Here is a 21,574-nt window from a genome sequence, read left to right as displayed (position 1 = left end):
TTAAGAAATGCATCCTTTCTTTGACAAAATTTAACGTTTATCTTTTGGAGACATTGTCTTATGTCGGATCCTGCTCTGGGAAATAGACGCTAATACTCTCCTCAAATGAGAAAATAGATTACTGGAAATCGATTCTTTCTACGAAGAGAGTTAGAAATTTAGATGTGGCACTGCAATTGAGCTATGCCATTTGTATCATTAACTGCACATCTTTTCTTATCTCGTCCTTTTTGCCTAGCAAAACCTGAAGGTAACTATCAATATCGTTCGTTCCTGTAACTAAAGTATACTCCAGTGTGTCAATATAAACTCAACAAGAGGTAATCTTATTATGAGGTAGGGAATCCGCAGGTGTATATCAATGACCGTTAGCGATCGCTGATACTATTTAAATATTTTCATTGAAAACGATGTTAGTTTTGTGGGTAGCTGTGTTAGCATAATATGTAATGACAGTAATTGATGTCTGCCTGCCTTTACCAAGGTCCTATAATGAAAGACGTTTGTGAGATCATCATTAGATATCATTGATGTTGGTTGGAGCCCATTGTCTGTTTGATTTACAAAACCTGTTATCTGATAATTTACTTTAACAGAGGGCATTAACGTAGCGAACAAAGCGCTAAGTTCAAAATAAATAAGTAAATGATTAGATCAATAAATGTCTTTGTTTGAATTATTTTTCCCTTTCATGGTATCTTTTCCGGATTTATAAGCGGGTGAGTGCATGTTCAGTTGATTACATGTTTGACGAGTATGGTGTGTGTAGCCTGTGGTGTGTATACATGGTTAAGGTGTTTTTTTACTCATTAAATGTGCAAACTTTCTTTTCATGTTCGCCTTACATCCTCATCCTAACTATTAACAGATTGTAAGTTGGCATGTTTTAACTGTTAATTATCAGCAGGCATGATAAAAATGGTTGATCAAACGAATAGTTCCCAACAAAAATGGAGGAAAGATAGAGTGTTTCTTTGTGGATCAGTATATCAGTATGCATAGGCCAGCATAGAAACAAACTTTTAATTTTACAAGGATTAAATTCCAGTGTCTCAGACCTCAGCCATCTTCTGGTGGAGTTTTGACAGCAAAATTTAAGAATTCAAAGCTGACGATATTGAAATCCTAGTTTGTTTTTTTAAAATGTTTTTGCACAGCCATCTATTTGAGAAATAGAAAAAATTGGCATTTTCCCGGGATAAATGAAAAATTCCTGCATGATGTTGGGAGCACACGAATGAGGCGAGATCGGGAAATTTTAAATTTGAAGGCTATAGTTTGAAGCCTCCTTGGACCTTAGGAACTCACGTTATCAACGAAAATAAGTATTTATTTTAGTATCCTTTATGGCAAGCTTCAGATTTATGAAACAAGGAAGCGATTCCACATATGACTCTTTTCCCACAACGTATCATTTTCAAAGGTTGCATGGCCTGGTCATCGTGGAATGGAGGCTGCAAAGAGTGCGGCCACGGCCAGTACAGGCAAAGAGTCGGTAAGTGACAAGACGAAAATTTCAGTATTTGTAACTCAAAGGCGTGTTTGTAGGTTTTCACTATTGTTTTACAGTTTCAAGAGACTGCATGCACATTAATAAGCTTTTATTGAAATGGAAGAATTCTTGGGTATTGATGGCAAAATAGACTGCATTTAAGGTCATGGGCATTACACCTTGGCCAATGGATTGATAACCAAACATGTAGGTTTAAGTTGCATTGAAAAAATGCATTGTTTGTCAGTTTCTCTATTCCCTAGGTGGACAATTTGGCGGAAAGTTCAGTACTTCTCCTAAATAAGTGGTTTCTCTGTATTAAAAAAAGGCTGACTTAGACCCCATCATCATAACTTTTAAAAAATTTTATAAATAACCTTACTTCTAGAATTCAACTGTTCCAGAACTCGGGAATCACGGCCTTGTAAATGTAAGTGGTTTCATCCATGAGGATAAAGTAAAAGACTGAACTAATTTCCTGTTTTAGAAATTGTAAAATGTTCCTCAACTGCCCTTTTATTAAATACCTCACTCTTCAAAAGAACACTTTTTTGCCGGAGTTTTATTATTTCCGATTAGATGCTATATTTATAATTTCTCTCGCAAAACGAAGGAAATTTTGTTTAGTCGTAAAACGAAAAGATCACCATTGCACCTGCTGCACAGTAGGCGCGATTTTGGCGAGCGAATGCTTAGTGCTCTTAGTATTTTCTTATTGCTGCCATTTTTTATTTTTACAACATTAGGGAGTTGGGGATGAGAAGAAACTTTTACGAAGGGAGTGAGCGACGGTTAAAAGAAAGGAGAAGGGAGGGAATGGGGCATTAGTTATACATTAATCATTACTTTCCTTTTCAAAAATAAAGGTCCTCCTGAAATTAATTCTCGGCGAGAGAAGTCTGTCAAACTTAATTCAACCCTTCAAGCGGATTGTCTTGTGAGGGGTTTTCCTCAACCAGAGGTGAATTGGACAAGAGATGGAAAGCTACTTAATACCACGAACAAGCTCACCATTAAACAAGTGACTTATGGAGACGCTGGTCAATATACATGCAGCGCTAAGAACAGTGAAGGGAAACGTGAAGCAGCTTTTCAGGTTACAGTTACAGGTAAATGTTAATTTTACTTTTTCTCTTCCGGTTACTCTTTTCATTTTCTGTTCTTTTTTTTTTCTCTTATTTCACCTTTTTTGAATTTTGCTTCTTAATTCCATGGCCAGGTCCTCCTGAAATTAATCCTCAGCTCATCAATCAGTCGGTTACATACAATTCACCTCTTCAGTTCAATTGCTCTTTAAGCGGATTCCCCACACCTGAGATACTCTGGACTAAGGATGGGATGAATCGCGGCAAAAAGAACACTCTCACGATTCCTCAAGCGAGGTTTGAAGACTCTGGCGAATACACATGTAGCGCTAAAAACCCCACTCGAAGCAAGAAATCAACCTTTTGGATTGAAGTGAAAGGAGGTACAGTTCTTATTCATATAAAGGAAAAAGAGTTATGGTTCATGATTTGAACAAATGTTCAATTTCGTTAGTACAAAAATTCAAAGGTGAAGACGATTCTCATATTGCAAACCAGATCTACGAGTTCAAACCACACAAAAGAGAAAGTTGATTAAGGATAAAAAAATATTTTAATGATGCTTTGATGACATTTAAAAAACGAGTTTAGATTAACCGGTAAATTAAACATTAAACAGAACTTAGAGAAAACGTAGATTCTGATTGGTCAAAACACTATCGACTATTATCACGGTAAAGCCATAGAAAAACTTTAAAATTTTGCTTCCCTGCGAAATAGAGCCATACTAGACGATATCCCAGATTTTAAGTTATCGAAAGCCTTTGATTTAATGGAATAGAGGAGGACACTTAGAATGCCGCGACAAAAACGAGAAAAATGTTATTTTCTTAACATTTATCAAGTTTTCTATTTATAAAATTTAGTTTAACTGACTGGTCGCGCCGTTTTAAGCTTTATATTTCGCTTTCGCTGCATCCTAACAGGAATATGCTCATTTTTTCACTGTATGAGCCAATGGAAAACCATTTTTGAAATGTTTTTCGAGGTTTCCACTTGAGATTCATGACTTCCTGCAGAGCTATAACGCCTACTTTGTTTTCTCATTTTAACGTTGGGTTTCATATTTATGCTGAAATTTTTATTTTGATTACTGAGCAGCGCCCAAATCATGTCACTCGAGGTTTTCTAAGGCCGAGAATAAAGGTGAGAACAGAGTAGCACGGACTCCCCATATGGCTTTTGTGGTCGCGTCGCACTATAGCCTTCAAATTATATTTTTGCTCTCACGAGCGTGATTTTCCCTTTCTGTACAAGATGATCAGAGGTTTTTTAAACATTGCTTCCAGCAAGGGCTGAATCCAATGTTCCATCGATATTCGTTTTAAATTTTTAACTGCCGAGTGGTACGTTGTAACCTTTTGGCTTTTGTGTACAGCTATTTCAATTTACGTTGTCGGATCAAAGCCTCAAGCCTAGAAGACAAGACCGAAGGGGAATATGGGATCTTAATTATCAGCAAAATTAACAATGCCTCGTCCATACAGCGAAGATCTCCGATGGTGAGCCATTTGGATGAAAGAAATGTTGGGGTTTCAAGTGGATGAGGTTGTCGGTAATCGGTGTTGTCCCGTACCCTTGAAGCTTTGATCCGACAACGTAAATTAAAATAGCTGTATACGTAAGAGCCGATTGCCTAGAAGCAAAGTTGACCTTGACAGAGACATTTCTATGATGTTTTCTAGGTACCCTCTTGCTTTGAAGCTTTGTTTGAATTTTAAAAGGTACTCTTCTGATACTTCTTTCGGAGAGCACATTTGTTCAAAGCAATCTGATTGCTTGGCCTTCCATGAATCTATGTTTTACGCCTGGTGGGTGGCACGTGGCGAAGTGCGTAAATTGAAAGGTCTCGGTCGGCTTGTAATGGGTTTTGATGTCCAAGTTGGATTTTTGGCGAATCTCTCTCCTTTAAACACTGTGGTATCGAGGAAGGTGGTTTTGTTCTCTGATATTTCGGCCGTGAATTTGATTGCAGGGTGGAAATAGTTAGCTCGTTTAATAAACTATCTACTTCTTCCCTGTTTCAATCTCAAAGGGAAAAAACGTCATCAATGTAATGTTTTCATTCTCTTGGCCTGGTTTCGCATTGTTGGATTGATTTCGTTTCAATTTTCGCCATGGAAATATTGGCAAATGACATTGCCCATTTTCGTTTGGGCCAGGGAAGTTCTCCTCATTGAATTAAAACAAATTTTCTTTGAAAGATTAAGCCAAGCATTTCCCTGAGGTAATGCGTTGGGATCGGTGCGTTATGGTCGTTGAGCTTTTCGTATGCTTCACATAGAATATTCGTTCCTTCTTCTTGAGGTATATTTGTGTACAAGCTAGAAACGTTCATTGACACTAGAATAGTATCTTTGCCTACCTTTGTTTTTTCTATGAAATTGAGAAAAGCAGTGGCATCCTTCATATAGGATTGTTGCAATTGCGCTATAGTCTGGGGCAGTGTCTACACAAAAGATGATTTTTTTTCGATGGGGCCGTCGCATCCTGAGATTAAAGGTCTACCGACCAGTACAGGCATGTGTATTATCGTGAGCTTATAGAATATTGGTATTCTAAGCGGATTAGGAGTTTGTGAAAACCATTTGTTCGTCATGTCATCGATGTGTTTGCCCCGACGCATTCGGTCAATGATCTCACTAACCCTTTTCTGCGTGTTTTTCACCATCAGCGCTCTGAAAGGTTGTAGTTGTAGTTGTATTCATGATGACTGTTGTACCTTTGTTTGCTTTTTTGAGGTTTAAAACAGAATTGTCTCTCAACTCTTTTAAAGCCATAACCTCATTGCGTGACAATTTATTTTTTGGCTTAGTTACAGTAATCTCTGCAAGTTGTGTTTTGACATTTTCTTAGTCGCTCTCATGGGCAATAGAAGGCTGAACCGGTGGTATCCAGTTGGATTTAATATGAAACGGATGTGCTTCTTTGTTTTATCCGTGAAAGATGTTTTGGAGGTGCACTCGTCTTGCAAATTGCAAATTATTCAAAATCTTGCAAGAGTTGTTGTCTAATTTTACATTCGTTTGTCACGGGTGTTGGGATGAATTTGAGAGATATGTTAGGAATGTTTCATTTGTCTCCTTTTCTTTGGCTCAAAGCCTATATTTTAAAGTGTGTCTACGCCCTTTGTGTCCTATGCTTTTTGTTCTGCTTCCGCTGTTAAAGCCAGATTTTTTAGGGTCAGAGAATATGTCATGTTACCGTTTCATTACTCGCACATAATTACACCACATTCAAAAGTTCCCGTATCAACGCGTGCTTGGGGTGTGAATAAATTAGTTCATCATGGCTGCGCATGTGCTTATGCTTCCTCAATCTAGAAAAGTATACTGCTTAACATGGTGTCAGGACCGTTTTTTACAGCGAGCCAGCTTCTCGTAGACACAACTGCACCATTGAATAGCTTCTTCGGCAACATCTCAAACCTTCACCAACATTTCACAATTGCACTATGCCGAAGCACGGAAAGTCTATCCTCGATGTACAAGCCGTGCGACCAGACCGTGACAATAACCGTTACTGGGAGACCAGATTTCATGATTAATGTTTACTCGAAGGTTACAGAAACCCCGCTAAAAGCAGAATCACCGAGATTGAGGACCATTACATCGTCGCTAAGAGACCCTTCGAGTTAGCAATTCCTTCAACTGAATGGGACACCTTGCACATCGAAATCACTTCTAAGATATCGAACGATGATGCTGAAAAACACTGAGTTTGGCTTCAAAAAATCAAAGAACATTACGCTGGTGCATGTAGTTTGATGCAAGACCGCTACCAAACCTCCATTTCAACGTAAGAAACCGTTATACGTACTTCCGTCGGGCGACGATCGTTTGGCGTAAACGCGCAAGAATTTATGAGGGGTAAGTTTCTCTTCGGTCTCAATGAATCCTTCAGTCGCTTCCGAAAAGACGTATTTTACAGAGATGGCCAACGGAAACCGGAGGATCCCCCTTTCACCCCGGCGTTCGTGGTGAGTCAAGTTATATTGAGGCGGCACAACATACAAACAAGCTTTTGGCTAATTCCACCACAGAAGAACAAGTTCACTCTCCCACTTCCACGACAGCGCACGAATTGGTCAAAAAACCTCCGGGAAGATCAAGACCTGGAACGTTCCTTAACAGATATTGCTTTTTATGTGGCAGCATGCAGCAACACTACCGCGACATATGCCCAGCTTCAGGCCACACTTGCAGATGTTGTCACAAAACTGATCACTTTGCAGGCTTCTGTCAACAGGTTGCCAAAGAGAACGGAGCCTCTAGACCTGCCTCCCATACACCTACCTCACCGGGTCCCAGACGGGAATACATGAGATTGGTGGAACAAGAAGAGCACTCCTACACCCTTCCCGTGGAAGGCATACATTATTAGAACTGCTTCACCCTCTTAAGCGGGTAATCCCCTAACACTGGCGTCCCTACAACGGCCCCACCCTCTGACAAAGGCCATTTCGCCTGGCTTCTTTTGGAGGAACCGGTCTCAAACTGCAGAGTGCAAATTCTTTTCCAAATAAATTCCGCAGCCTCTTGCAACACTCTTCTATCCTGCTACTTTTCCAGCATATCCTGGGCCAAGATTCTACCATCCAAAACTGTGATTCCACCCTATGACAGTCCACCAACCAGATCCATTGGCCAACTTACCCCCCAAGCCAGTAAAGGTAAATTCACGAGTAACCTCACCTTCCTAGTCATTTTCACTGACCAACCAGCCTTACTCAGTACAGAGGCAAGCATAGCACTTGATGTCCTGACTATGCATGCGGAATTCATAAGGAAATGCTCCTTAAGTAACCCTCCCCAACCACTGCTGACTGAACCTGACAGCCATCAGGAATCAGCAGCTGGGCCCCCTTTACCACCCCCGGATACGTCAATGCGAGTCTGGCCTACACTAAGGACTTGAACTCTGGAACTCATTTCCAAGAACTGAACCTCACTCTTTCAAGGTTTGGGCTTCCTCAGCCTACCCGTCGATCTCTACTTGGATCCAGATGTCAAACCCACTCATGCCCCCATCCAATGTGAACCCATTTAAAAGCTGGATGCAATCAAAGCGGCCCTGGATGCGTATGAAACCACTGGCCAGCTAGTAAGGGTATCTCAACCGAGAGCCAAAACCACCCCCAGCCAAACCGGGAAAAATACGGAGCTGCTTAGACCCTTCTTAGACCCTCAATAAAGCCATTCGATGTCCAAAGTACAGCATCTCCACCTTGGAAGAAAACATCCACTAGCTGCATGGAAGGAATAGATGTAAAGAGGCAAACCATCCCCTTGTCCTTAAGATCATCTCTGATTACCACAATGTTCACACCATGTGGTTGCTACAGATGTACTAGGCTACCCTTAGTCATATCCTCTGCATCAAAAGAACGGCAGCGCCAAATTCGTATGGTGCTTGATGGCCTCCTAAGCTTCGGTATTACTCACGGCATCTTAATCCCTGGCTGCAGCGTCAATAACATGGAAGCCAGAATCGACCACGACCGCAGCCTTATCGCCGTGCTTGAGGGATTTGAACAACGTCATGTCAAGGTAAATGTCAACAAGATGAAATTCCTTATTTGCAAAGCCACTTTCATGAGCCATGTTACCACTACAGATGGCCTCCAGCCCAACCCTGTCACAGTTAAAGCTATGATCACCATGCCCACTCCAACCGAAAAGCAAGCAGTGCGCCGATTCCTACGGGATATTAATTACCTGGCCAAATTCTGTTCCGAACTTAGCAGCGTCACCCAACTTTATTACAACCTCACCAAAGAGGACATGCCATTACTGTGGTCAACAAGGCACCAGGAAGCCTTTGATTCAGCAAAAGCCCTAGCCACCTGTGCAGCATGCCTGGCATACTTTGACGTAACTGCGCCACTGATCCTTCAAGTGGACGCCTCAGACTATGGCCAGGGAGCTGCCCTCTTACAAACCATCAAACCACACAGTAGCAGCGCCCTTGACGAGTCTTCTCTACGACCCATTGCGTACTGCAAAAGGCCTAATCACTACCGAAGAGTGCTATTCCTGGCTATTGTTGAAGCCCTCAACACATTCGAGGAATTGCTTTTAGGAAAATCCAACAGAGTCTATACAGACCACCAACTCTTTCAGTCAATCTTCAAGAAGGACCTCGCCTTAGCACCTAAGTGTCTGCAAAAGATGTTGCTTTTCCTACAGCGTTACAATTTTACTATTGTGTATAGAAAAGGTTCTCTCTTGAATTTAGCAGACGATCTATGCAGAACCCATGTCAAGACGAAGCCGTCAACCCATCCATGTCGGACACCTTCCCAGTGTTTCACGTTCATCTTGCTCGCTTGGACCCCAACCCACTGGCCCTCACCAATACCACTCTCGAGTTATGTTTTTGCTCTCAGAAGCGTGAGTAGTAGGGGAAAGGCCGGTTCTGGCTCATTTTTATTTTAGCTATTAATTTATGGCAAACATTCGATAAGTAGTACCTCTTTAAACAACATTATCAATATTTCACGTGCATATACTATTAAATTATGGTGAACTTTCGAGAATTAGTACCTTTTTTAAAAGATATTTACGTGCACGTATCATTAAATTCAGCTGTGACAAACCCGATTGCGTGACTGTGTGACTCAAGACTTGCGGTTTTATGCAAATTTCGATCAATTTGATGATGTAATCTATGATGTAATCATAAGCCGTCTCGCGTGAAACTATGATGTAATCATAAGACGTGAAGGTCCGTCTCGCATGTAACGTGTTTCACGTGATCACCACCAAAGACAATAGAAACATTCCAGACATCCCTAACAACTGAAGACGCTGAAAAAAATTTTGAAGTTGTTAGGGATGTCTGGAATGTTTCTATTGTCTTACACGTGATATTTTATTGTTTGTAAAGTGCCACCACGTGTTTCTCGCAACACACACATCACCGCGTGTAAAATACTGGACAGACAAAATAATTTATTCACAACACGTTTCAAAAATAATGCTTGCTAATATAAATATGGATATTGCGGCATTTAAAAAAAACATTGACCTGAGATTGGAAAACCGTCGAAAGAAGCTAGAAATCAGAAAAAAAATACAAGATTATAAAGATGCTAAACAAGGTCTTGCTATCCAACGTGAAGAACAATTCAAACCTATTGTAGAAGAGGTTAAACAGGTCAAAGAGACAATAGATGAGAAACAAGACAGATTAATTCAGAAATTGGATGAGAATCAAAAAGCTCTTACTGAAGATCTATCTCTTCTGAGAGAGCTCGACACTTTTGAAAGTCCACCCGAGTCTCCCATCGCTCTTGAACCTCCACCAAAACCGAAATTTAAAATACCCGATCCACAGACCGGGTTTACCCAAGAAGAACTTGATTATATTCAAACAAGCGACTATCCCACACCGAATGAAGCATACAATCAGTTGCTTGATAAAACACTTGATCTTGATGGATTGGAAATTGCTGTGAATGATCAAATTGCGAGAGCAAAACATGTCAAGGCCGGTCTTTCGAAGAATAAGATAAAAAATAAAGATGCAATAGAAAATACTACGCGTCAAATTGATATGCTGAAAAAATATATTAACCGCATAAATCTGCTCGCGGAGGGCGTGGATATTCTTGCCACGCAAAAGGGTAAGGGTCACTCAAAACGTAAATATACACAGAAGAAGCGAAATGCTTACAAAATCGATAAAGGACAGTACGGTGGTCTCTTGATAAACCCCTTAAGATTGCGAAAAGAGATGGTTGTCGAAGCGAGTGATCCTTCGACTGGCGTTGTTGTTTATGAAAGACAGGGTGACAAAGGGATCGTTGATCTGTTGACAAAGAGATAAAATCCCAAAGGAAACTATTCACCAAATGCAATACAAATATTCAAAGATCTCAACAAGCTCGCAAATATTCCTATTCATAAATCGTCTGGAAAAAGCAAACTGGCAGGAGGAACTATATTTTCTGATTTCAAAGATTTGAAAGACAGACTCATTAAATTGACAGGAAGTATCAGTGCCGGTAATTCGAGTATTCAGTTGAGAAATGAAGCGATAGAAATATTAGATCATCTCCTCAAAAAAAATAAAATTTCGAAAAAAACAATATAATGACTATATTCAGAAACACTTTACATGATGGATACACCAATATATCTCAGCTCTTTGAATTCAGATAAAGGACCGAGTCATGACTTTACAACACGATTTAATCCTGTAATAAAGTTTGAATCGAACAGAGATTATTTTGTTGCTCTCGATGAAATCGCGATGTCATACAGCTGGTACAATGTGAGCAAAAGATTTGAAAATAACACACTGAAATATAGTCACGATTCGGGTACCACGTGGCACACTATCACCCTCCCAGATGGAAATTTTTCATACGATGAACTGAACGCTTATGTTCAGAGAGTACTCGAGGGAGCAAAACATTCAAAGACAGGTATCACAATAAGATTTATACCAGCGCTTTTCAAAGTTTTGATAGAGGTAGAAAATGGTTTTCAAGTCGATTTGCAAACCGGAATATTTGCTGATCTCATTGGTTTTACAAAAAAGATAGTCACATCAACTAGCTATGGTGAAAATTTGCCTGACATAACAAGATCTGTCGATGACATATACATTCGCACAAACATCATCTCAAACAGTGTTGTCGGTGGTAAAGAATCAGATGTGTTGTTTCGATTTAGCATTGATAATCTCCCACTCTCTTACCCTTTCCATCAAGAACCAAAAAGGCAAAAATACAACAAAATAAATACAGACAAAATTCAAGATTTGCGAATCTACATCACTGATTCACTGAACAGACCGATCGATCTCAACGGAATTTCTGTCTCATTAACACTTCTTATAAAATAAAATAAACAGATATTTTATTTCATACACTTGAAATAAAATGGTTCGAAAGCAAATGAAAAAAGATGCAAATGGAAAATACACCTTATACAATCTCGATAACGATCAAGCACTTCAAGAGGGGGAAGGAATATTTGACACTCTCAAAAATGTTGGAATGAAGGTAGCCGAAAAGCTTACAGGGAAAGCGGCAAAGGAGATAGCTAAAAAAGCAGCTACGAAAGCGTTTGAGAAAGGAGCAGAACAAATCGGTGAAAAGACGGGACAGTTAATCGGTGAAAAGATTTACAACAAGTTCACAAAAACAGACAAACCTCAAGTCAACCTACAATCACACAAAGAAGACAAAGGAGAACAGCTTATGAAGGAATTACAGAAAGATAAAAAGTCAAAGTCAAAATGGTCAACACTTTCACCACCAACAAATAAAAGTAAAAAAGAAGATCTCTTCGACGACTTTGATGAACTTTTTTTATAAAAAAAAATCTCTTCCTAATTTCAAAATGTTGTCTTTACGAAGTGCAAAACTTTCCAAGAGGTACGAATATTATTCATATGATCTTGATACTCCACTCCAAACTGCGCCAGCGAATAACACATATCAAAAGAAGGATGCATACAAGTTTACTGTTGACGCAATAACATCATCAGACACTGTTGCTGACTGGTACAATGCTTATTTTGAAATGGATTTTAAAATCACAAAGATGGACAACACAACCTTCGCTGCAGCTGATGCAGCAGCAACAATCAATGGTGGTTTTGGTCTGATAAATGACATCAAAGCTAATTTTGAGAGTGCGAGAGTTCTCGATTTATCAAATGCAAATCATGTTACCAATGTAAAGAATCTCACCGAGTTTTCAGAAGAGCATTCGAAAAGAGTAGGTCCTCGTCAATTTTACTACCCCGACACAGCCACCGGCGCAGTCATGCAAAAGTATACAACGCTTGCTCTTGATGGGAATGCGCAACAGGTAACACCAACAGACAACACTAATTACAATAAAGGGTTTACAAAAAGAAAGACTCTTCTCACCGCAGGTACAGAGAACAACATCCATCTACCACTCAACCGATTTGGCTTCTTTGACTCTTTGGAAGAGCGCATTCCACCCAATGCAAAGGTTAATATTGAGGTAAGACTTGAAGATGACGCAAATGTGTTGTTCAGAGCAAATGCTGCTGCGGCTGGTAGATACATCGTAACAAAATTTCGTTTGTGGGTACCGTTCATTAAATTGAATGATCTTGGAGAGAAGACATATATAGAAAAGTTTCTCAAACCGTACAGATGGTCTTATCTGAAAGAACAAATTGTCGATTCAGGTCCACTTCGACAGAAAAATGGAACATTTAGAATTACAAGGGCTGTCGAAAGACCGAAACATGTTTTTATTTGGGTTTTGAATGGAGCCAAGCTTAGCGATCAGGAACAGAATATGTTTGTGTTCAACACGTTTAACATCGCAAATGCGAGGTACTTTACAAAGGCTCAACTTCAACTACAGAATGGTGAAAAGTATCCTGATCAACAGCTTGATCCAAGCAGCGAGCAGACAAGAGCATGGAGAGATCTTCTAGACTATGTAAAGTTTGTAGATAATAATCTGTTCGGTTCAACAATTGATTTGAAACGGTTTCAAGATCTCTATGGAATACTTTACTTTGATCTGACACGAAAAGAAGAAGATATTCAAAAATTCACAACAGGTCTAGATTTCGAGTACAGTCTCAACGACACTCCCAACGCAGACTATCACATCTATGCATTGATTCTCCATGAGGAGGAAATCAGTGTTGAAGTTATGGGTGGAAAAGCACTCATCAGGAAGTAAGTTGACTTTGTCTTTTTTTTATTTTTATTATGTGATACGCATAATAAAAAGATGACGACTCATTACATTGCATATGGTGTAACACTTTCAGATAATCAGAGAATGAAACTTGCCAAGGCTTTCAAAGAAAAATCACCCATCACTCTACGTCTTTCACACAACGAACTGACTGGTTCTGATGAGATGATGTTGACACAGACACAAATAAAGAAGATCCATAAAGCAAAAGGGGTTGGAAAAGGAGTGGACCTAAAAATCAGCAAGACGCAGATAACAAAGATTGCACAAAAAGGTGGCAGCCTCTTCTCTTCACTCCTGAATATTGGCACAAAGCTTTTACCAAAAGCAATAAACCTCGCCACAAAGGCTCTCCCAGGATTGGCGACAGGAGCACTCTCAAGTCTGGGCAATTTCGCTACTGACAAGATTCTCGGTGCTGGTCAGTCAGGTGGTATGATTATTCCACATTAAAAGATTCCACAGCTTTTACCTTTTGGAAACCGTCTCTCCGAAAAGCAGAAACGAGACATTGCAATTGCTCTTGAGAGTGGTAATGATTTGAAAATAAAACCAACAAAGAGACAAAGTGGTGGTTTTCTCGGCACTCTTCTCGCTTCAATCGGTGTGCCAATACTTCTAAGAGCGTTGACTGGAAGTGGAACCGGAAGAGGCATGCATATGAATGGGTATGCTCCAGGTACGACTGGCATGGGATTGCAAAACAGACCAGTTTGGTTTCCACCGACTATGATGGATGCTCCTGTACCAATAATCGGAAGAGGGGGGAAAAAAGGGGAAAAAAAGCAGAAAGGACAAGGTCTGTTGCTGGGAAAAAACTCTCCCTTCAACGGAATACCAATCCTCGGAAACATATTGTGAAAAGACCACCCTTTAACAATATACCAATCACAAACTTTGACATTCAAAACTGGGTTGAGTATCTCAAGATTCCAAACTTCGGTGGGGTGATATCCAGGGATCAAATAAAAGATTGCATCCCACGACACTCTTTTGTTATCAATCTGAACGAGTCAGATGAGCCTGGTTCACACTGGGTGGCGATGTTCTTCGGTTCTGATCTCATCTTGTACTTTGACAGTTTCGGTCTTGCTCCACCACAAGAGGTGTTGATGCTTTGCGAAAAACATCGAGTTGGTTACACATTCAACAGCACACATTATCAAGAGTTTACAAGTGTCTTGTGTGGTTACTATTGCCTCTTCTTTTTGAATGAAACAAGTCGAAGGATGAAACCACATCTCGCTCATCAAAGTTTGTATTCTGTCTTCAACGAAGTGACAGAACCACTATCATACAGTGACACCTTTTCGAACGAACGTTTTATCAAAAAATATCTCAGAGGTATAAAAATCATTAAAAATATATCACAAATTTTTGTGATATATTATATAAAACAATGACTTACTCTGACGGTTATCATCAAATTGCTCACAAGCAAAAAGGCAAAGAAGGACCTGAAGGACCACCAGGTCCAAAAGGACAAAAGGGTCACGCAGGACCACAAGGGCCAAAAGGACAAAAGGGTGATACCGGTTCACAAGGACCAAAAGGACAAAAGGGTGATACCGGTCCACCAGGCCCAAAAGGAGATACCGGATCACAAGGACCTTCTGGTCCAAAAGGGGATACCGGCCTACAAGGTTCAAAGGGAGATACAGGTCCACAAGGACAAAAAGGTGATACAGGTTCACAAGGACAAAAAGGAGATACAGGCCCACAAGGACCTGCTGGTCCAAAGGGAGACGCTCTTAATCTTTCAAACTATCTCGACAGAACAAAAGGTGGCAGTATTCAAAAAGCTTTAAATTTCATAGGTGCTAATGATTTTGACAGACAGATAACAGGTATTTCAGATCAACCAGCTAATGGAACCAGTGTTATCAATTTGAATAAGTTGAACACTGAACTCAATAAAAAGGTTGACACAACAACATTCAACACAAGTATAGTAAAAAAATCAGATTCAAATGCTGTTATTTTAAGAAATGGTTCTCAATCTATGACTTGTAATCTCAACCTAGGAAACTATAAAGCGATCAATTCAGCTGCACCGACAAGTGGAAGTGATCTTTGTAATAAAACATATGTAGACACACATGTGAACAACCAATTATCTCATAGTGTCAGTACCAAGTTGAAAAATGATCTGGATTACATGATGAATGATAGTCAATTTAGTGATGAAGATGATATCGCTGGGAAAACAATGACTACCAAAGACTTCCATGAATTCAATAAGAAAGTAAAACCTTTTGAATTATCACTTGATTCATCAAAAGGTTATTATTCAAGCAGATTTGGTGTCAATATGTACGCTGCAGCAAAATCAGAATACACGGTTGTCTGTGAAGTGTGGTGGGAATCTAGTAAAATTGACTATAACTCAGCCAAGGTGACTGCTGCAAGTTCTGTTGAGGCAATTAGAACACAACGATCAAATCGATTTTCAAATCACATTCGAACTCTTGTACATCTAACAAAATGGAGTAGTGCAACACCAAATTATTTGATGTGGGATCTTGTATTCAAATTCAAACAAGGTCAGGCATATGATCAAAAATTAGATGTCTGGGTGGTACTCTATGGTACAAAGGGTTATCATAACGACATACCGGTTGAAGTTTATGATCGATGGTACTCTTTGGAAAATGGTAAACTTAACCTTTACCCGGAAACAGTTTTGAGTAATGAACCAACGACGGATAAGAACCCAACAACCAAGAAATATGTTGATACAAGAACAAAAAAAATTTGGTATAGAGGAAACCTAGCACATAATAATCTAAAAACTGTAGAGTTTTATGTGAATGGAACACCACAACATAACACCAACGTTTCACAGAGTGATAATGCTGATTTCACGGTGAATTCAAGTGATAAAACAAAACTTATTGTCAATAATGCTGGTCTGTATCTTATCACATACATCGATGGTTTTGCAAGTGTACAAGCATCAAATCTCAAGTTCATTTTAGGTAATGAATTTGTGGCAACAAATACTAATAGTGGCGGTCTTACACTTCCACTTGAAAACACTTCCTCCATGTGGAAGACAACAATGAACACAGTAATGTTTTATTTCCAAGCAAATACATCACTAAAAATAGAGACAGACCATAATAATACAAAACTTGATGGATTGGGATTCAGCTACATCGGGATTGCAAAACAAGATTGATAATTTTTTACGAAAATTTTTTATGAAAAACTTTTAAATGACTGTCGCAACCATTTTCAACTTCAACCATATCGATTACTCAATCGGAAAAGATAAGATCGATAAGCTCAAAGCTCTTTACAAATACTATCACAAAAAGTGGTGGTGTTCGAGGAAGACCTTCATAGAATTCAAACGAAAAAGTCTTCTCTGTAGTTTGGGAAGCACCTCACTCATTGTTATAGGGACAATTGTTGGAGGGTTGACTATGAATCCGATCCCGCTTGCTACAATAACAGGTACTGGTCTCTTTCTGAAGACCTACACCGATGTGAAGAAGTTTGACAGAAAGATTGATATGTGCAAATTTGCCTTTACAACCTATGAGAAGATCTTAACCGAACTGAGATCCTATCTGAGAGGAAGACCGTTCGACACTCTTTCGTTTCTCAATGAGGTGAAACTCATCGATGATACAATCACAGATCTATGTCCAATCTTTCAATCGAGTAAAGTACTTAAGCAGTACACAACACGTTTTGAAGACAAGTCAAATATTAATAATTAATATTAATATTATTAATACTTTCCTCTTTCGTTTTGAAAGAGGAAAACAGATTTTGTCTTATCTTCAGTCTTCTTCTTCATCTTCTTCATCATCAGATGGGGAAATGGTAACCAAAACTTGCCTCTCTATAAGTGGTTTGACAAAGATGTCATTCACCTTGATCTGTAACGTTACAGTTTTATCACTAATATAGATCGACTAGATCATCAACGACATCTTCACTTTGCAATATTGATCAAGATAATCAAGTGGATTCACTTTATCATTCACTCTTGAGTGGAAAAGTGTGTGTATCTTCTGCGCCTTCTTGGAGAAGATGAGCTTTGAATAAAGAATGGGTGGTCTTTCATCTGTCTCAATCAAAGGGAGTTTCAACATTTCTGCAGTTTCAATTCCACACTCCTTCTCAAGATGTTCAGAACACAGCTTTTCAATCTTTTTCAATCCAACATAAAAGTCAAACTCTTTTTGTGATGATTCTTTGTACTCACTCCAGAGGCAGGTGGGTATTGAGTAACCGTTGAGATTTTCAACTTCATCCACACTCTTTTGCACACCGAAAGAGAAGAGGAGAGGAGATTCAATCACCAACGGTCCTCGTCCTCGGTTCCTTCCAGGAGTATTTACCTCAATCTTGATACTTTTATTACCATATTTGTTAACAACAGCATCGTGGAAGATGACATTCTTTTTGGTAAGCTTATTGAGACTTGTGAGTTGCATTCTTAAATATTATCATCATTTCTTTAAAACATTTTTTTAAATCTTTTTTGAGATAAACGTTCTTTTTGCTTTTGCAATTTTAACACTTATCTTTTGAGATAAATGTTCTTTTTGCTTTTGCAACTTTGTCACTTATCTTTTGAGATAAGTGTTCTTTTTGCTTTTGCAACTTTAACACTTATCTTTTGAGATAAGTGTTCCTTTTTGTTTTTACATTTTTATCAATTAATTTCTTTGTGTAACTATTAGTAAATGGTTAAAATTCCAAAATTAAATACACATTCTTCAAACGTAAACCGAAAGAGAAGAGTACCTGGTGTTGACTTTCTTGATGAAGAGTATAGGATGTTGATAGCTGGTCCGAGTGGAAGTGGAAAGACAAACACCCTAATGTATATGTTGAGAGAACCGCTTGTCATTTACGATGAGATTTACCTCTACACACCAAACACTCATCAAGAGTTGATACAAGATCTTCAAAAGATTATGCATCAACACTCACAGAAACTTGGGTATGAGATTTTGCATGTGATGAACCCTGATGAAATTCTTGACACAACAGAGTATCAAAGTGGGAACAGAAAGGTTGTGATTTTTGACGATCTTATGGCTTCATCAAATGACGTACAGAAAAAGATCTTGAAGCATTTTATTGATGGAAGACATCATTTGATCTCACCGGTGTATCTGAGTCAATCATATCACAAGACTCCTGTCGACATCAGATTGAACTGTTCTCATCTGATTGTGTACAAACCTACAATGACTCGTCATCGAAGTTTAATCGCTAGTGAGAATAGCTTTGAACCAAATCTGTTCTCAAAACTTAAACCTTTTGACTTTCTTTTTCTTGACAAAATAAAAGAAACATGCATGAAAAATTTCAATGAAAAAATTTAGCAAATTTAAATTGAATTTATTCAAAAGATGAAGACTTATTGTGTCAAACAGAGAAAAAAGACCCATTCCGTACCTGGGAGTGAAAGACGGGAGATTGCAAAAAACGGACGCCCAATGATCAAATCGACGTGTGCAGAGTGTGGTAGTACAAAGGTAAGGTTTATCAGTGGTGGAATGCCAGGAGGATTTATCGATATTCACAAAGCTATCGGAAAACTGCCAAAACCGGACGGTGGTTGGACTCTTCCAGGGCACAAGTATACAGGGCCGTACAACCCCCTTGAAAATCAGGTTCGATACGATCCAACGACAGGAGAGATTTTGGAGATCTATGACCCACCCACAGGTCCGACCGACGCTGTCTCTATGCAACATGATGTTGATTATAGTGTCTGTGCAAACAGCACTAATCCGAAGAAGTGTAAGAATGCGGCTGATAGAAAGATGGTCAAAGCTCTCGATGAGATACCATTCTCCGACAGGCAGTGGGGTCATTGGGCTGCGAGAAACATTATCAACACAAAGCAAAAGCTTGGCCTGGGGTTGGGGAAAAAAAGCTCAAAAAAAGTAGCCAAAGTGGCAAGTGGTGGCAAGAAGAATTAGCAGATGAGTTGCACAGACCGGTGAGACGAAACTTTAGAAAACGACAGGTTAATGTTAAGGGAATTGATGAGATATGGTGCTCTGATCTCGTCGAGATGCAAAAATTTGCAAAGTGGAATAAAGGTTATCGTTATCTGCTGATGGTTTTGGATGTCTTCAGTAAATACGGTTGGATTGTTCCGTTGAAGAATAAAAAGGGTGAGAGTGTGGCTGATGGGTTTAAGAAGATATTTACAGAGGGGCGGGTACCGAAGAGGCTCTGGGTTGATAAAGGGTCAGAGTATTACAACAGTCATGTCAAAAACTTGATAAAGAGCAAAGGTGTTGAGATGTACTCGACAGAGAATGAAGAGAAATCATCTGTCTGTGAGAGGTGGAATCGTACGATCAAAACCGAGATGTGGAAGCAGTTTACCATTCAGAACAACACACAGTATCTCGACATTCTGCCAAACATTGTCGAGAAGTACAACAATCGAAAACATAGATCGATTAAGATGTCACCTGTTGAGGCTTCCAAGAAAAAGAATGAGGATGAAGTTTTTATGAATCTCTTTGGTGATTTGAGACAAGTCAAAATTGAGCCAAAATTTACTGTTGGTGATCATGTTCGCATCACCAAATTCAAACGAAAAGTGTTCGACAAAGGATTCACCCCGAATTGGACAGAGGAGATTTTCGTTGTTGACGAGGTTCAATATTCTAACCCGATCACTTACAAGTTGAAGGATCTGCTTGGGGAAGAGATCAAAGGCACTTTTTATGAACAAGAGATGTTGAGAGCAAAGCAAGATGTTTTTCGAATTGAGAAGGTTATTCGAAAGAGCAAAGGGAAAGCTCTCGTAAAGTGGAGTGGTTATCCAGAAAAATTCAACTCATGGATTGATGAGAGTGAACTTCAAGGGTTATGAAAAAAATAAAAAAAATTGAAAAGAAAAAAGCTTTAAAGGAATGTTTGATAATAATAAGATGGATGACCTTGAGTTTTTTTCAAAGCCTGCACTCATGGAAAGAGCGAAAGAGATGGGTTTGAAAGGTTGTTATAAACTCAAAAAAAAACAATTGATTGAGTTAATTAAAAATCCTCCTCCAAAGATAGATGATCTTGACTCATTTTCAAAGCCTGCACTCTTGGAAAGAGTGAAAGAGATGGGTTTGCAAGTTCGTTATGGACTCACTAAAAAAGGCTTGATTGAGCTAATTAGAAACCCTCCTCCCCCTCGTGCAAAATACACAGGTGTGAAGAAAAAAGTAACACTTCAACCTGTTGATACAGAAGGAGAAGAACTTGTTTTTCCCTCAATATATGCTGCTGCAAAACACTTCAACGTGAATTCTGGAAAAATTGGTAATAAATGCTTCTCAAAAAAAGAAGAGACAAAAAGCAGAATAGTTCTTGATGGGATAAAATACAAGCTCAGATTTGAAAGTTATACATTAAAGAAGTGTAAAGATTAAAACATGTCTTCATCACTTAAACAAGTGATGAAAAATTTAAAAAAACAGATTTAAAAAAATAAATCAATAATAATAAGATGGAGAGAAATACTGTTGTACAACTTCGTCAGATTGCAAAAGAGAGAGGTCTTCGTGGATATTCAAAGCTTCGAAAAGCAGAGCTTATTGAATTCATAAATCAATCAACACTATCGGGAGTAAATTTACTCGATGCTCCTATTCCTACACATGAGATACCAAAATCTCAGAAAATCTTGAGTCCAGCGAAGCCAGCACTCGTAAAGAAGATTGAGAAAGCTGTTGATGATGAGAAGAGAGTGGTAGAAGATTGGGGGCAGTGGTTGAAAGAGGTGGATGCGTCAAGAGTTGTTGATGACAAATTGAAAGATTTCAAAGCACATATTGCTGAACTCTACAAGAAAAGAGATAAGTCCAGTTTCACACTTGTTGAGAGCAAGTCTGCATTGAAACAATTTACAAAAAAATATACGATTGATGGGGTGAAAGGTTATGGGGTGTTGGGATTTCTTCAGGCTGTGAAACCGATTGTTATCAACTTTCTGCAAACGCAGAAGAATATCAAGATAGAGTTCGTTCTGAGGTGTAACATGTCAAAGACAAACATTGCGACAGGTGAGACTACGGTAAAGCTTGTATATTTTAAATCTTTCGTAGAGATTGTATTTGAAGAGACCGATAGAGAAGATATTTATCAGAGAGGTGTTGACAAAATGATGGAGAGTATGGCTAAGTTTACACGCTCGGGAAGTGGATGGGTTCTCCATTCGATTGAGGGTTTAGATTTGCATACGGTGAAATACATTCCTTTGAATGGTTCATCATACATTAAGCTACCAAATAATCTTGCGAGAAAAAAGG

The 21,574-nt window shown here is 39.0% G+C and overlaps 3 protein-coding genes and 1 pseudogene across 4 annotated transcripts in view; 3 read left to right on the top strand and 1 right to left on the bottom strand.

Moving 5' to 3' along the window:
• Window positions 1-21,574, top strand: part of LOC149045444 (uncharacterized) — a 224,896-nt gene that overhangs the window by 96,288 nt on the left and 107,034 nt on the right. The window lies entirely within an intron of this gene.
• Window positions 1-21,574, bottom strand: part of LOC149045455 (uncharacterized) — a 153,220-nt pseudogene that overhangs the window by 102,308 nt on the left and 29,338 nt on the right. The window lies entirely within an intron of this gene.
• On the top strand, window positions 1,429-3,010 carry LOC149045462 (fibroblast growth factor receptor-like 1). Its single transcript, XM_089207795.1, has 3 exons — window positions 1,429-1,495; window positions 2,359-2,601; window positions 2,712-3,010. Exons 1-3 carry the CDS (start codon window positions 1,429-1,431, stop codon window positions 3,008-3,010), a joined length of 609 nt encoding a protein of 202 aa, XP_089063921.1.
• Window positions 11,389-14,582, top strand: LOC149045461 (uncharacterized). The gene is made up of 2 exons (XM_089208200.1): window positions 11,389-13,261; window positions 13,357-14,582. Exons 1-2 carry the CDS (start codon window positions 11,889-11,891, stop codon window positions 13,358-13,360), a joined length of 1,377 nt encoding a protein of 458 aa, XP_089064326.1. The 5' UTR covers window positions 11,389-11,888; the 3' UTR covers window positions 13,361-14,582.

This window comes from Pocillopora damicornis, chromosome 5 (genome assembly GCF_964200805.1).
Source record: "Pocillopora damicornis chromosome 5, jaPocDami1.2, whole genome shotgun sequence".
Taxonomy (NCBI): domain Eukaryota; kingdom Metazoa; phylum Cnidaria; class Anthozoa; order Scleractinia; family Pocilloporidae; genus Pocillopora; species Pocillopora damicornis.
The sequence above is the reverse complement of the archived record's forward strand: the minus strand, read 5'-3'. Positions and strand labels throughout refer to the sequence as shown.